The sequence below is a fragment of the Mauremys reevesii genome, linkage group 5 (assembly GCF_016161935.1).
Source record: "Mauremys reevesii isolate NIE-2019 linkage group 5, ASM1616193v1, whole genome shotgun sequence".
Classification (NCBI taxonomy): Eukaryota; Metazoa; Chordata; order Testudines; family Geoemydidae; genus Mauremys; species Mauremys reevesii.
Window position 1 is genome coordinate 25,527,132 of NC_052627.1, and position 17,659 is coordinate 25,544,790.

Genomic DNA, 17,659 nt, shown 5'->3' on the forward strand with positions numbered 1-17,659 from the left:
TTCAGAAGACAAACTAATTTCTAAGTGAGTAATACTAAGTGAACTGCTACCAGAGTATATTAACTTCGTTTTTCCCATTTGTACTATATCTTCTTCTCATCTTATTTCTCCACCCGATCCCACTAAGATACACAATCTCTTTCCAGCAGAAGCAAGATTGGAATGTCAGCATATTCTTCAATAGCTACAACTGTCAGTTGCCTAATCCTGAGCCAGCAACATGTGTTAAGCACATGCTCTGTTTGATGGAGAGAGCATTTTGGAAGCTTGCTTTAAACATAGACAAATTGTTCCCCAGAGGTCTTTGTCTGAAAAATTCTGTTATTTCCCTGCAGTTGTCCTCATAGATTTGCTAGGCATAAATTTACCATTTATTCTCTGTAGCATCATCTTTCTGTAATTCTCCAAACTGATAGCTGTTCTTTCTTCTTGCTTGTTCCCATGGCACCCTTAGGCAGAACCTCCAATGTGTGAGAAAATTTAAACCTGGCACTAGCCATGACGTGAAACCTATCCTACATATGACAACATAACCAAGACAAAAGCTGACTGTGCCCACCTGGTGGCAGTTATATCATGGGGAGAGGTTTGAGTCTACTACAGCCTTCTTACTGAGGAACCTGGTTGAAATTCTGACTATATTGAAGTCAGTGCAAGTTTTGCCATTAGCTCAGACAGCACAGGGTTGGGTTCAGAGATCCTGAGTTTTACTGCTACAAACAGCCCATCAAGAGCTATTACATTACAACAAAATGCTTATCCTTTCAGAAAGGTTTTTCTCTAGAGGTCAATACAGAGAGTGACTATGACATATTCCCTCTCTCTCCTTCTTTTCTGTTTTTTATTCTTTTCTTATTTTGCTTTTTCCCAACTTTCAGACCTGATAGGGAACTGGATGGCCCATAGTTCTTAGAAATACTTTAAGCTGGGAGACTCAACCTAGCCTCACTATTAACATCACCTTTGTTTTCAAGGCTCTGTACTCCTGAGAATGAGAAATCAGTTCAGCTCATCTCTATTCACTTCCTTTACAGAATGGTTAAAGGCACTGTTAATTAAAAGGGAGCGACTGACTGTCTGTGTGCAGTGAGAACTGTGGTCTGAATTGGGGGGAGGGGGGAAACTGGTGTAACTTGACAAATTGGCGAAGAAGAACCTTGTATGTTGGTACGCTGACATCTGGTAAAAATGAGACGTTGAATCCAATAAGGTCCTGTCCTTTTCGCTGAAATGAAAGTTAATCAAAGTTAGCCATTGCATAATGCACGCCGTTTTTAGTGAAAACCATAAAACCCTTGTCTCACCAGTTATCTATAAAGAGTAATATGACTGATGAATGAAAACACCAGAACTTCCAATGTGGTTTATAGATTTGTGTTTTAGTAATTTTTCAGTTAATCTAAATTATTATGCTGTCATATGACAGCAAGCCACAAGAATTTTATTCTTTTAAAAGTTAACTCATGTGAACTCAGACTTAGCCAAGCAAAACCCATTGTGAAACCACAGTAAAGTAATTTGTAAATGTCAGCCATTCAAATTAAACTGTTTACTTGCAGTGTGAAATTGTAACTCTTGAGAACATTGTAAGAAGCAGACTGTATTTAGAAATCTGAATATTTGTGATTAAAAAGGGAATGGGTCACAGGAACAACTCACAGTTATGCCCAAAACTTGTTGGAGATGCATGGTATAATGGACTTTACTGAACTGAGCCCATCTCTGTCAGAAGTCATACAAGATCAGCAGCAAAGTAATGATGACTTGGTATTGCAAAACCTGCACACCATTTTACTTAACTTTCCTGCAGTTACAATGATGCATCTATCGGACTATTTGAACAGACAAACACATTGTTTGCTCTTGCAGCGTTGTAATTGCACAGACAAGTTGGGAACATCGTTTTTCCATGTGTGAGTTTTGAAGATGAAGACTCTGCATTCCTCTGCTTTTATAAAACTTGAATAATATCACAGAGATGCTAAGGATTAATTAGTTAATGGGCCCAATTCTGGCACCCTGGCACCCTGTGTAGTTGTTTACATTAAATCAAAACAGTAACATGTAGGACTCGCATGTTGTAATGATGTAAATGCAAATGACTGTACAAGGTACAGAACAATGGAGAATCAGGCTCAGTGTTTGTACAGAATGCTTTGAAAATGTAAAGCATGATCCATTTACTCAATATTAGCCTTATAATTGCTCAGTTTTAAACATCAGTGTAATGTAAAGGAGTTACAGGGTGTATTTCAGTTGCTTAAGTATAAAATGTTAATTTTTCATAAGGTTATATTCACTCTTCTTATTTAATTCTTAAGGTAAAAATTATCTGAACTGAAAGCAGTGAAGACGACAAAAAATACCCTCTGCAGAAAAGTGTGTTGTGGGTTTCAATATGTGGATCTCCAGCCAAGCAGGACTGCACTCTGTTGTGCAGGGGTGTATGTCACTCTCCAGGCTCTCTTGCATTCCAGGACCCTTTTCAGTAAACGACGCCAGTTGTGCCAATTTGTGATGGTATAAGATGTAACAAATCACAAGGAGACAAGCTGAACCAAGCCAAAACCACCATACTCATTTTAATTAAGATACTTTACAGCCAATTTAATCTGAGTTCTTCTAGCTTAAGGGCTAGTTGCTAACACAGGAAACTAACCCCCCGAAGTTGCAGAGGTTCCTGAAATTAGGTCTTGGTTGCACCTGTTCTGATTTTTCATGGTGCACATACCAGCATACTCAGTCATTTAAAGAAATGATAATGGTTTAATCCTTCCTGTTCTGCCTTTCATCAGTAGGGGTTTTTTTAGCTTTGATTATAGTCCACAAATTCCGTATGAACCAAAGAGGGACTATTGAATGCTTTTTTCTCTACTGCTTATCTTGAAGTTGTGTCCATTTAGCCTGTGCAATTTCACGCAGGGCTCATACAGGGTAGGGTATTGCATAAGTTTAACATAACTAGTTGACAGCAGTTTTTTTCAGACCCTTTGTTTCATCCGGCCATCTGTTTAATTTGGAGGGAAAGGAACTGGAAGAGTTTGTACTGCACCGTATATTAACAGGAGTCAGATAAGTGCGCATATGAACCTTTATATTTTCCATTCATCATACAGTAGTCTGATAGCATTATGTAAATCATTGGATTACAGCTCTTTCAAATGAAGTTCTGGCGCTCCCACCAATTAAAGCTGCACTGTTATTTATAGCTATTACATGAAGTCTGATGTTATGTTTAAGTGAGCGTTAAACAGTTCAGACAGTTGTATTGTTGCTATGCACCAGAGAACCTCTGTCAAAGTGACTTTGGCACTGCTACATATCCGCCTTTTCCCCTTTGTCTTAGAAATCTTTCACTAGTGTTTGTATTCATCCATGTGTTCAGCATTGGAACATGCTATTGTTAATATAACCAGGGCAAAGTCACACTGGGATTTTCAGAAAGAAAAAGGCAGTTCTTTACCTTGCTTCAAACCTAGTTAAATATTAAACCAACCATACCAAAGAGTTTTGTGAAAGTAAATACTTAAGGCCAAACTTAATAATATAGTGCACAGTGTTATTCATTTTAGAAAAGCTAGCTACAACAATGAAAAACGGCCCCTCGGTAATAGTTTAGAAGGAGTATCATTAATTAATGGCAATGAGGGCAAAGTGAAGCCTTTAGAAATCTGAAATGTGGCTCACGGGTTCCCTTGTACCCTTCAGAGACCCTAGATCCTTGCTTGCAGCACTTCCAAGCTACTCTGATCACGATGGAGTATTACATCCTGAGGCTTATCCCTCCATATTAGAGTGGCTGCCGTCTGCTCCATTTTATGAAAATTAAGGGGCGCCATTAAGACTCCCTGTGAAAGGGCAGTTAAGTACCTTAAGAGGCTTCCAGAGTTTAGCTGGGTGGTTTCGTTTCCCCTCTACACTCAGAGTTCATTTGACAGGTTTGGGAGCAAAGATGTGCACCTCCAAAACATCAGCAACCTCCCAAGATACTTGAACGCTCTGTCATGCTCTCTGTCAAATTTCAGTAATCTTTTGATTGGGTTGAACTTGCGCATTTCTCCTTTAACCGACACTGTTAGGGTCTGTTTTCTGTTTTGTTTGTTGAAACTTTCTTTTTTTCCTTACATATTTTTGCTAGTCTAACAGTTCAATTGCTTTCTTTTTTTCCTCTTTAAAGCATTGCAGTCTGATTTGCTTCAATGGGGGAAATGAGGGTATGAACGGTGACAGATATATATGTCTGACAGCAGGTGAACAGAACAAAAATCATAAAATACATTGTATAAACTACAGATAGGGCTCAAATTGGTGATCAGTTCCAGATCATGTTGCAGGATGTGCTTGTATTGAATGTACTAGCTTCAGCCTAGTTCTAGTAGTACTTGAGTGTAATTTAAGAAGACGAAAAAATAGCTACTCTAAAAGCTATCTAGTTTAAAAAAAAAAAAACTTCACAAAACAATGTTAGACTTTAAAACAGAAGGCAAAAGTGGAAGGTGTTGCTTTTGTGATTGCTCCCCTTTTGCTCGATTGAACCAGGGACTTCCTGGGTTAAAAGTGTGAGATGCACATCTTGAGCTTTAAGTGCCACAGCTTTGTAGGTGGGAAGATGTAACAATTTTTATTTGTAACACAAACACTCACCAGTGGGTTACACTTCTTGTTCAAAGCATTGGAAGTTAGTTTCAAAATTCTGAAGTAAACTGTAGATTTAATGGATTTTTCGTTATCCTTTGAGATTAGAGAGTCAAATTAACCAAAGGTATTTTGTCTATTGTTTTAAATATAGAATCTACCTACCAACAGCTTTAAACTTCTGCTTTGCCATGATTTCTAATGAGGAAAGCAATTCATTCTGTTCTAGTTTACATCATCAAATAGGACTGCTGCTGGCACATAACATAAAAATATTAACCTCACAGAGAGAGAGAGTAGGTGTTGAAACAGTGACAGGAATTTCTAAACACTACTTTGGAATTCTTTGTAAAAATATTCTTAGGCCTTATCCTGCAATCAGATCTACTGAAGTGGACCCCCGCATCCGTATAGAGTCTCGCTGGGGAGAATGTTGGCAGTTTGTATTACTGCATCCAAGACTTGTTTATGTAAACACCATTCTCTGAGGGATTAAATTTTAATTTTTCAATTTGTATCATGACCACAATCTCATTTAGGGCCTGATCCGCTCCTGTTGAAGTTGAAAAGGCGTTTTGCCATTAATTTCAATTGAAGCAGAATTGGGCCTTCTAATTCAGACTGATGTTAGGTTGTCTTTTCCTGTCCCCTCAGACGGTCATAAATTGAAGAACAGAGCACCAGTCTGAACTTTGAATTCCAAGCTCTCTTTAAAACAATTCACTGTTGTGTTTTTTGGTATTAAACTTCCATTCAAATTAATTCTTATGCCTATATATGAAAGATGCTCTGTTACATAGGCTCATTATCAGACAGGAGCTGTTACCAGAACTGATAACACTCCTTTCCTTCTTTCTTATTTGAAATAGATTTTCCCAACAATGTTGAGAGATTTTTCACATGCAGAGATCTTGTTTTTGACCAGAAATAACTTAGTTTAGTTCAGTCCCCACACAAGTGGGCTTTATAATTTACTGTGCATTGAGACTAAAGAAAAGAGAACACTATGTTGGTTCATGAAAAAAAATTAAAAAGCAAAAGGTTTTTCTTAAATAAACAATGAAAACAAAGTTAGCAAATGTGTTTGAATTGGCGTTGGTATTTAACAGGCATCTCAAATACACATTAGCAGTATACCAGAAGCTGTGCTGGAATTTGATTTGTGAAGAAAACAATCTTCAAAGAGATTAGTTTTTAGTATGTGTCTTTGTCTTCTTACTAGCTGGTACCTGCAAGTTAGAAGGTAAAGTACGAGGAGAGGGATGGAAAGCATCATTAATCAAAATATTTTTCTTTCATGTTTCTCAAAAGCTTTTTTCCACTTTGTTATCTGCACTTATTTGTAGGCTCAGCAGGCATTAATAATCTGAGATAAACTACAATAGAGCAGTGACTTGCTCATGATAAAGTGTTTTGGAGATACAGTTTTCAGAGGTAGCCACTTTCAAGGAACACTTAATGTTCGGATGATGGATTAAGAAGTGTGATCTTTTTTTTAAAGATCTAATTTTTTAACAATTATTGACTGTCATCCATTCTGATCTTGTTCTAATAGGTGTTATACATCAAGATTAACAGTAACATATTTGTATGAAAAAAAAGAGTAACTTGTATACTTTATACTACCTCAGAGGTTGGAAAGGATCCAAAAGAGTGTCAGCCTTATCTCCAAATAACCTGGCTCATGTCAGTTTATCAAACCTTAGAGTTAATTAGACAGAAAATGTGTGTGGTGTATTGGTCTTCCAATGGGGAAGGAGTAAGGAAAGTGGGTAATGAGGCCATTCTATTGGATTAATAACCAGCAAAATTGCAGTACCAAAGCCTTGGTGCCAAAAAGAATTTCTCTTTCAGGTATACTTTTTGGCCCTAGATATGTGTGAATAAGTCCCTTTTTAGTTCCAAGAAAGAGTGTATTGTGTTACTTCCCTTTTACCATTAGAAATGACTCATTTAATTTTCTATAATATCACTGCTGCCTCGATGAGTAACTATATTAGCATATTATAGGGTTCATCATAACTCTGAGCCATTATACCACTTACATGCTCTAGAGTGCTAAAGATCCATGCTGCTAGTCCACAGGGTAGATCCGCACTCCTCTCTAGGAGGCAGGAGAGACACTCCCATTATTTTTCTTCAGGATTATCAAAAGGAGTCAAGACTGCACAAACTAATCATGTTAAAATGTCTTGAGAATTACATCCATATATGATGACCATACGTCAGGCATGTTATTGTCACAACGCACACATCACAATAAAATGTCAAGATTTCACTCGGTAATGTTTTTTTTTCTCTTTTCAACTCAACTCAGTATTGAGTGGCTTTCCAGCATACAAGGCTCTGGATTGCTACACTAAAGCTACAACACAAAGCAAGTAGTTAGCAGCTCTTCACTTCCCTGTGATCACAAATAAAAAGCTGCTGTACTACTTTTTGTCAGTGTGCTTAAGAACTAACAAACAACCAGACTTCTAAACCAAAAAGGAATAATCCCCTTAATATGCTTAGCTTGCTGCAGCAATAGAGAGAGAAGTGGAGGACTGCTTATTCATTATCCTGAGCAACGGAAGACTATCTTCTGTGCCTTTCATATCCCCCTTTCTCTACTTTTTTTTTCTTGAAGAAAATTGTTTTTAACTCAGCTCTTAAGTCTCCCTTGCTTTCAAGAAGTAGTGAAGATACACACTACAGTTCACGTAGGATGCTAGTTTGTAATGATTATCTTATCAATATTAGAAAAACAAAAAGGGAGAAAACAGTGTATCTGACACCTTGGTTCACTTTGCAAGCCCATCCCGAAAGGGAAATACCATCTTTGTCACTTGGAAGACCTATTCCTATACTCTAGGACTGGAAGGGATCTCGAGAGGTCATTGAGTCCAGTTCCCTGCCCTCATGGCAGGACCAAATACTGTCTAGACCATACCTGATGGACATTTATCTAACCTACTCTTAAATATCTCCAGAGATGGAGATGTCACAACCTCCCTAGGTAGTTTATTCCAGTGTTTAACCACCCTGACAGTTAAGAACTTTTTCCTAATGTCCAATCTAAACCTCCCTTGGTGCAGTTTAAGCCCATTGCTGCTTGTTCATCTTAGCCTCTGAGTATAGAACAAGTTTTCTCCATCCTCCTGATGACACCCTTTTAGATACCTGAAAACTGCTATCATGTCCCCTCTGTCTTCTCTTTTCCAAACTAAAGAAACCCAATTCTTTCAGCCTTCCTTCATAAAATGTCAAGATTTCACTCTGTAATAATGTTTTTTTTTCTCTTTTCAACTCAACTCAGTATTGAGTGGCTTTCCAGCATACAAGGCTCTGGATTGCTACACTAAAGCTACAACACAAAGCAAGTAGTTAGCAGCTCTTCTCTTCCCTGTGATCACAAATAAAAGGCTGCTGTACTACTTTTTGTCAGTGTGCATGTTCTCAAGACCTTTAATCATTCTTGTTGCTCTTCTCTGGACCCTCTCCAATTTCTTCACATCTTTCTTGAAATGCGGTGCCCAAAACTGGAGACAATACTCCAGTTGAGGCCTAACCAGCACAGAGTAGAGCGGAAGAATGACTTCTCGTGTCTTGCTCACAACACACCTGTTAATGCATCCCAGAATCATGTTTGCTTTTTTTGCAACAGCATCACACTATTGACTCATTTAGCTTGTGGTTCACTATAACCCCTAGATCTCTTTCTGACGTACTTCTTCCTAGACAGTCTCTTCCCATTCTGTATGTGTGAAACTGATTGTTGCTTCCTAAGTGGAGTACTTTGCATTTGTCTTTATTAGTCTATTAGCTAAGCTATATCTATACTAAATCCCTAAGTCAACCCCAGGCTCTAGTCTCCCTGCTCCTAGCTCGCAGTGTGGGGGAAGGAGGTAGGGGCAGCTGCCCAGGTTTCTCAAATCCCAGAGCAGGAAGCTGCCTGGCAGCCGCCCAGCTGGGATTGGAATGCTGGGGGCAGCCAGGCTCTAGCTGCTCAGCTTTCTGGTCAATTTCATGGCTCCTGCATGGAGCTGTGAAATTAACAAGACAGCCAGCAGCCCATGTAAGTAATGCAATGTGTGCACAGATGCTGTGTCACCCTATCTACACTGACCTCAGTGTTATGCCTCTTGTGGAGGTGCAGTTATGTCAGTACAGTACGGCACTTACATCAGCGGGGCAAGGCTATAGTGTGTACACTGACATAATTAGGTCGCCATAAGCTGCCATACGTCAACCTGTGTAGTGTTAGACCAGGCCATAATAATCAGGGAATGTTTCATTGCAATAATAATTGACCAGCTGTAAACAAGGTTTCTTGTCATGGTTCGATTTAGGGAGATCTGAAAGAGGAAGAGTAGGAACTTCATTTATACACAACTCTCCTCCCCCCTTTGCGATTTTTCCATTTTATTCTGTTGTAGCTCTCCTGCTTTGGTGGTGATTCTTTGTATTCAGCTGAACATATGAGATATAAATGGAGTGTGAATGGTACGTAATTCCCCCCCCCCCCACACACACACACGTCTTTCCTCTAAATCACTGCAGCATTCGATTTCCAGCCTTTCCCAGAGCAAGGAGAATGAGTATGCTTTGAAGCTGGAGTTCGCTTCCTTTGGTGCAGCCATGTAATCTCTGTAGCCAAGGGTTAAAAGTTGGGCCGAAAGGGGGAAATCCTTTGTCTTTATGAATCTTTATTCCTGACCTTGTATTCCTTGGCATACTTCATGCAGAGCTGTTGTCTATTTTATAGAGCACTGATGTTTATTATAGTTGGCTACTTTTTTTTTAAGAAGTTCAAAATTTGGATATCTTGCTCTCTCACATTGTATTTGCTAAAGGAGTACAGTTGTAAATGTATTTTGGTTCATGAGCTTGACTCATTGCTGTGGTGGTTGAATGATTTGTTAATACAGCAGTTCTCAAAGTGATTTTTTTAAAGCCTTTACAAGCCTGTATGTTTAATAATATTGAAATGAATAGAAACGCAGTATCTGAATCTGCCATTTCAAATTTCAGGCATGTTGTGGCAGTTACCCTTTGTGAGATTTCTCAATAAATTTATGGGATTCACTTTGAGAAACTTGGTGAGGGGGGAAAGCTGATCAGTTGAGGAACTGGGAAAGTAAGTTTATTTGCATTGTGGAGGTATTAAAAATTTCTGGCATCTTTCAGTTCTCTTGGCCATAATGGCATTCTACAGATAACGAATTTTATAATTCATAAGCCACTGAAGAAAATAAAATAAATCCAATCTAAAATGTGTATGTTCTGTTACTACTTTTATCTTTTGTAACTATAAAGTCTTAGCATTGGGCCTCAAATAACTGCCCCAGAGTAGGTTTAAGAACAGTTTTTGAGGTCTCATCCTTGTAGTAAGTTTCAACAGTAATAGGAGTTCCATTAATATTTAAAAGGCACACATGTCTGCTCTTCGAGCTCAGGGCATAATTCCCAGTTTGAGGAAATGCTGCTACATTAGCTCTCATCGAGCTCCCATACTAAACATAAAGGGGAGCCGTGACAGCAGGAGGGGCTAGACACCTTGAATGTGATCCTGTCTGACAGGCTAGGTAGATAGTCGGGCCTGCTAATCCCTCCTGCCATTTGTGCCATCGCAGCTACGTTTTGGTTTTTAATGCAAGAGCTCAATCAGAGCTGGCATAGGTATGGCTCTTTGGCTGGGAAGTACTCCCTGATCTTGAAGTACGCACATAGCTTGAGAAGGTAGATTTGGAGGTGAGTGGCCCCAGTGAAGTCATAGGTAGTTCTGCCACTGACTTCAGTGGTGCCAAAAAGTCACTCTAGAATTCTGAAATTTGATAAAATTATTTTATTAGAAATATGTTATTAATCAGGGCCCGGACCCCGCAAAGGGCCAAGCACTCCAGTCCAGTGTGCTCCGCCGTCTACAGGAACGAGTTCCTTTTTGAGTGGAAATTAATTCTTTTGTGGCTCAGTTACAGGCCCCAGTTTTGAAACCATGGGGGGAGGGGGGGAAGGAGTGGAGTCTGTGCTGTATGTCTCATTAAGTAATAAGACTGAAAAAAATAAGCAGTATTGCTAAGCTCAACCCTTGATCCTGCGAGCCTCCTTTGATACAATATCTGGAAATCATCTGCACTTCCTGGAAGAGAAAACTGGCCCAGTAGATGATGATAGTGGAGTTTATTTTTGAGTTGTTGGACAGGTAAGTAGACAATAGCGCTCTGTACAGGCAGATCTGTTGATGGGTCTGGTGAAGCAGTGTTAGAGGCAGTTACAGGTGATGTCATTACTATATGATGGATTCTCTGGTCCTGGGTGGTATTTCCTTTGCTGACATGCTATGTTGTGTGTGTAACCTCTCCCATGTTTCCTATGAGTTCTGTCTCTTTTGCTTTGGTTCTTTTTCTCAAAGCTTTCTTACAACAGAAAGCAGTTAGCAAATGTTATTGGGTGATAGATGAATGTGGCTCTAGATTATTCTTAACGCCATTTATTTTCTTATCTTATTGTACTTTCCATTTTCCATCCTATAAGAGAGTCACTGTTTTTTGTTGTTGTTTTTTTAAAAGAACTTGCTGTTCTTAAATGTCAGCAACTGTAGGTTTAGTATCACCTAGATGAAGGAAAGGTATTCCTCTTGGTTTGTTACTTCATCAGTTAAAAAATGTGAACAATGAAAGAATTGGCGATGATCATTATTGGTAGTGCACCCTACCCAAAGAGCACATTATCGATGACATTGGAAAACAAATTGATAGAGCTGTTTACTGAGTAATTTGGCACATATCTGTAATAATTAAATCTAATTCTGGATTTACTGTCTGGCCACCTGATGAGAAATCCCAAATCATGTTGGCTGACGTTGTCAGAACCAAGTACTACGTTCTTTAAAAATTCCTCTGAGAATTCTTCAGGACACTTACACAAAAACTGGAGGCTGACTTGAGCCTACAAATAATGCCTCCACCCCATATCTGTACCTCCATCTACCTCCAGGCAGCTAGACTTGCCATTGGTTCTCCTTTTTCTCAGGCAGTGATGGATGGAGGACTTCTGAGATTGAATTTTACAAGATGAATTCAGAAATAGTGCTTAACTCCCAATCTCACTGGGTTGTTTTTTTTCATAGACCACTACTCACAGGGGATCCATTGTCCCTACCACCTGCATCTCCTCTGCCTGAGGGCCCCAAGATGGAAGAGGTCCATGGAAAAGATAATATTGTTGGTTGTATTATCTTTTCCATGTAAACTCCACATAGTGGATGGGTGACAATAAGCATTTCCTTACACCCACAGGTCCACCCAGTCTCCACATCCTCCTCTGTCCAGCTCGTAGAGGTGCAGGTCACCCTTATTGTGGTCTGAAGTGGGTAGGGTAGGGTATTGCAGCCCTCTCCCTTTTCACCGTCTGAGTGAGATAGTAGAGATCTGTGGAAGGGTCAGGGGGGCATGTGACAATGAATTCAGTGTTGCCGACCCGCACAATTTTATCATGAGACTCTGTGATGCTTGGCATTTTTTTGTAAAGCTCAGCTTCTAGAAGCAAGTTATGATGTGAGAATCTCAGCTTTCATGTTTTTAAAAACTATTTGGATTTCAGAAATGCCTTAAAACCTGGTGCTAGTACACCTAAAAGTTCAGAAACCTGCTGCCTATTAATTTCATTTGGTGATCCCTAGTTCTTGTGTTATGAGAGAGAGAGAGAGAGAGAGAGAGTAAATAACACTTCCTTATTTGCTTTCTCTACCAGTCATGATTTTTTACACACACACACACACACACACACACACAGTCTCTTTTCCAAGATGAAAAGTCCCAGTCTTAATCTTTCCTCATACAGAAGCTGTTCCATACCCCTATTCGTTATTGTTGCCTTTGTCTGAACCTTTTCCAATTCCAATATCTTTTTTGAAATGAGACAACTACATCTGCACATAGTATTCAAAATGTGGGCATACCAGGGATTTATATAGAGGCAATATGATATTTTCAGTCTTATTATCTATCTGTTTCTTAATGATTCCCAACATTATTGTTTTGCTTTTTTGACTGCTGCTGCACATTGAGTGGATGCTTTCAGAGAACTGGCCACAATTACTCTAAGATCTTTCTTGAGTTGTAAGATGTATGTCATGCTGTTTTGTCACTGCTCATATATTTGTAACCTTGGCTTCAGCCTGATCTGTCCAAAGCACAGTGAGATCTTAACATGTCACATATTCTGTAACCTGATTGCTCCATTATGTCCAATTTTGTCCACTCCTTTCCAATTGGAGAAACATTCTGTGTTTCCCAGAAATTTTAGCCTGGTGGATAATGGTAATGTTGGTTTGGTGCTTTTGGTGGCTAGTCACCCGCTAGATTGGATGAAAAGAGTAAACTCGATCTATCACATTATCCTGTTGCTATTTTTTTCACCATCATGTATGTACTGTGCATATTTTACACACACATTCAGGTATTGAACTGAGCTCTTTTCACTTGTATACCTGTTTATTGAGGTTGACGCAGTATAGAGACAGTATTCAAAATACTTTTTACTCTATTTTCCATAGCTCCTGCAAGTGGATGGACATCAAACAATATGACACCGTCTGGCGCAACTGCACCAAGCGATAAGTCCGTGACACAGCCTCAAATCACAGAGCAAGACACTTTGGTGCAGAGAGCAGAGCATATTCCAGCAGGAAAGCGTACTCCTATGTGTGCCCAGTGTAACCAGGTCATTAGGTTTGTACTCCTTTCAATGATCATTTTATCCTAAAATTTTTCTGACAACATAACCTTGTTTTGTTTTGTTTTAATTATTTAGTCTCATGCTTTGGGGCTGCATTTCAGTATAACGAGATTCAGTGTTATACACCATTTTCATGCATGAAATCCACATGATTCATTGTTAAAAAAAAAAATTAAAATTAAAAAAAGAGCCTGGAGCTGGTGATACAGGAAGCAAATGTGGAAGCCAGGATATGCTCTCAATAGCCATGGGCGCTTTTAGAACCTGTTCTACTGAAAATTGGAATGTTGACTGGGACGTGGCAAAAATAAAACCTAAACCAAATAAACAAGTTGTGACACAATCAAACATTCATTCAGTCAGCCCCAGAAGATTAACAAGTCGAAAGGCAAATACAGGATGATACGCAAATCAAATAAGGAATAACCAGTGTCGAACAATACTTGGTAAGCCAGAACAATTAAATGGAAAGAGGAGGAAATGTAAGATACTCCCACACATTTTAATTATTGCTAGGACTACAGTAATAGTGTTTTTTCCAGTGTCAGATCTTGAAATCTGTCCAGTCATAATCTAGGGCTAACCGTCATGCACTTGATTGTTACAGTGTCTAGTGACTTTGAGTTGTATAATATGGATGGAAAGAAATTTCACCGTGACACGTTTTTTGACTGAGATTAAGCTAAATAAATTCCATTCACTTCAGTGATATAATGATGGGTTTTAATATATAGCCAGTGATTTCTGCCAATTAGCTGATGGCTCTCTCTCCAAAACGACAGTAAATGTAAAAAGGACCACCTCATGTGAATGTGTGCACCTTCCTGGTATTCCTTCCATAAGGAGGGGAGAAGGGGGCATTTCCTAAGAGCTAGGTCATGATCTTGGGTTAAAAAAAAAAAAAATTCTTAGTGTGGTGTATTCTTGGTCAAATTTTTAAAAATAACATCCTCCCCCCCCCCCCAAGCAAAAAAATAAAATAAACAAAAGCTGTCACTTACCTGGGCTGCTCAAGCTCATAAACCCAGGGGAAAATAATTTACCCCAATGGTGAGTCTGTTATAGGTCGCCCTCTTATTTTCACCTATTAATTTATTAACCATATTTTCAGCTATAGAAGTAAACGAAATTGAGAATGCACTGTAATTTTCAGCATGGTTGAGCCAACAGGATACTTTTTCTGAAAAGCTAATTTTAAATAATTACTTCTACTTCATATATAAAAGTCTCAAAATATAATAGAAAATCAACTTTTCTCTATTGTAGTCTGTTGACTGTACTGCATCTTTATATCATGGTTTGGGATCCAAGTCAAAAGAACTGAGACAGCTCCATAATCATATGATGTGATGTATACAATTGAATTGAATTCCACTTTTTGACCCATTAGCTTTCCATTCTGATAGTTTCCTATCTGATAATTTAATATTAGGTTAACTTTAGACTAATCAGTAGTAACTGAAGTGTGGCGAGATACATTAGAAGGATTTATTTTTAAATGATTTCTTTGCTATTTTTATGTACTCATTTTTAATGCCTTGATTATTTATCCGGTAACTTTTCTTATAGCAATAGTGAATGAAATATGTGCCCATGTTCTAATTCAAACAGAGAGAGGCATTCATTCCGATTCAGATTTTATGCTGCACTTTACAAACGTAAAATGTTTGTGCTCACGAGTCTGATGGGTGCAATTAAAAGGATGTATTAAAAAGTTTAACCTCTAAGACCATGTATCATTTAATTATCTCATTACCTGGCTGATAAAAATTTCCAAATGGATCAGTATATAGTAAATTACATGCAGAAAGCCAAGCACAGCTGTAGTTCTTTTGGTTTTTAAGGTGTAGCACTATAATCTTTCACTTGAAAAACTGCAGCTTCCTTTAAATTGTTGCTGGTTTAGCAGACATTATTGTTGCTTTATCTACACCAGTGGCTCTCGTGCTCTAATCGGGAGAACCAGATGGTCACATGGTGCTATTTCACCTTGTTTCCAGCTGCTAAATCTCATTTAATGGATTTAAACATACATTAAATGCTCTCCTAATATTACATAGCTTGCCATGTTCTTGGAGCAGGGACCGTCTCTTATAATGTGAATATGCAGCTCACTGGGGCGTTGGTGCATGATTATGACCCCTAGGTACTACTGCAAGACAAATAATAATTTGTATGTAACAAGTTGCTGTAGTTACCATATGGACGATGATTGATCACAAATGAAATGGGTGATGAGCTACATAACTGAATGTGTGCTCTGTGAAACAATCTCTGTTAAGATGTAGTCCACACAAGAAAAAAATGCCCTGATCAACAGTACTTACACCATCACCTACTACAGATTTTGTATCAGAGGGGTATCCGTGTTAGTCTGGATCTGTAAAAAGATGTATTGGAGCATAAGCTTTCGTGGGTATTCACGTCTGACAAAGTGGGTATTCACACACGAAAGCTTATGCTCCAATACATCTGTTAGTCTTTAAGGTGCCACAGGACTCTTTGTTGCTTTTTGTAGATTTTGTGTGGCAGATACCGCCTTAATAAATTGATTGGTACTGTGACCCAGCACGCCAGGTTGCAACACCAGTCACTCAAATTTGTCATAACAGAGGGACTGCCAGGCCTAATCTGAGTGGCGGTCGCAACATCACTCCCTCAAATTTGGAGGGGAGGGGTGTAGGGGCTAATGGGCCTGGGGAGAGCAGTTTGCTGGTGGAGGGGGGTGCCTGGAAGGGGAAGAGAAGGGTCAGGTAGAGTTGGGGGGGGGCAAAACTATGCCACCCCCACACTTAAATAGTGCTTTGCAGCCATTGAATGATAATGCATCTTAAACTGATGGATTCTGTTTTCCTACATGTATGCAGGGGACTTGCAAATCTAACTTCCTCTTTCATTACTGCTAAATATTTCTTACATAAATGCCATGTATTCTGGTGGAAGGATTAGTTCCTGTGATGCTGGATTAAACAGCCTTCTGGACAGGAATAAAAACATGGCAGTTGCAGTTCAATTTGCATGCCATTTTCAGTTTTAAGTTTATTGCTGTTGGGATTTATTTTAATTAGAGGAAAAGCTGGCTAGTCACGCATACATGGCACGTGGGTGTAGCACGGAGTAATTGTACCATATGATATTTCAGTTTGACCACTATTTATCTGCCTTTCAACAGTCAGTTGTATGTCAATTTAGATTATTCGGGTGCTTTTTATAGGCCAAGCTTTCATATCTTCAAATGCCAACAGAGTTCTTAAGAACAAGGATAATTTCATGTCAAGATCAACTGACAGTACGGTAATCAGTATACTGAGTTCACCCAACATTCTCACGCTACAGTGGTTTTGGAAGATTGTGATAGCTTTTGGAGTTCAAGTTTTAACATAATTACAGTTCATGCCCTTAGTGGCAGCATTACCTATGAAAAGGTAGGAGCAGGATCAAGTGACATTCCATTGTACACCTGTTTTGCAGCCAAAATGCACTGTAGAGTTGGTTCAGTGTGGTTTGTATAGTTAGTATAGTGTTTCGCTTCCTCCCTTCCCCCGCCCTCTCGTGGGCTCATGCCATGCGGGCTAAGGGCCTAGCTGTGTGCCCCAGTGCCTGCCTGGGGACTCGCATCGCACACGACGCCGCTCCGTTATCTGTTCGGGCCGATCGGGTGCCCGCACGAATGCGGAATCTCTGCTGCCACGCACGACAACGGACAGCGCAGGCGCACTGTTCGGGCGCACCGCCAGCGACTTATGGAAGCGCGACCACCAGCGGCGCCCCACCGTGGCGCGCGTCGCTGCCGCCCCAGCAGGCGCAGGCGCACGCCGCCCCGTACCCAGGCCCCGCGACCTCCCGCCGCCGGCACACAGGCCCGGCTCCTCCGAGGCGCCCGCACGCCCACCGCCGCGCCACAAGCCCGTCCCGCCACCCGCCGCCCAGCGCCGTTGCCTCCGCCAAAGCCTCGCCGGCGCGCCACTGCGACTCAGTCGAGGCCGCTGCCGCCCGCCCCCCAGGCGGCTCCGCGAGGCTGGGCCGCCCTTGCCCGCCGCTCGCCGAGTTGAGCGAGTGGCGCCTCCCGCCCGCCCCGACCGGGCGCGAGGTCGAGCCAGGCGCGCCCACCGAGCCTCCGGCCCCGCGCCGTGCCGGCACGCTCCTTCGCGAGCGGGCCCGCCGCGGGCGCTCCCCCGCCCCTGGCGGTCCTCTCGCCGCCTCCACTCCTCGGCCGACCGGCTCCAGCCCGCCCGCTCGCCTCGCCCACCGGCCCGAGCCGCGCCCCGCAGCTTTCGCGTCGCCGGCCCGCCGCTCGCCCCGG

General features: G+C 40.6%; 1 protein-coding gene across 16 annotated transcripts in view; it reads left to right on the plus strand.

Annotated features, from left to right (window-relative positions):
• The window catches only part of PDLIM5 (PDZ and LIM domain 5), a 223,567-nt gene that overhangs the window by 191,739 nt on the left and 14,169 nt on the right, over positions 1-17,659 (plus strand). For all 16 annotated transcript variants that reach the window (XM_039542141.1, XM_039542137.1, XM_039542138.1 and 13 more), the window contains one exon: positions 13,175-13,349. In XM_039542141.1, the coding sequence (XP_039398075.1) occupies positions 13,175-13,349 (175 nt within the window). The remainder of the gene's footprint in view (positions 1-13,174; positions 13,350-17,659) is intronic.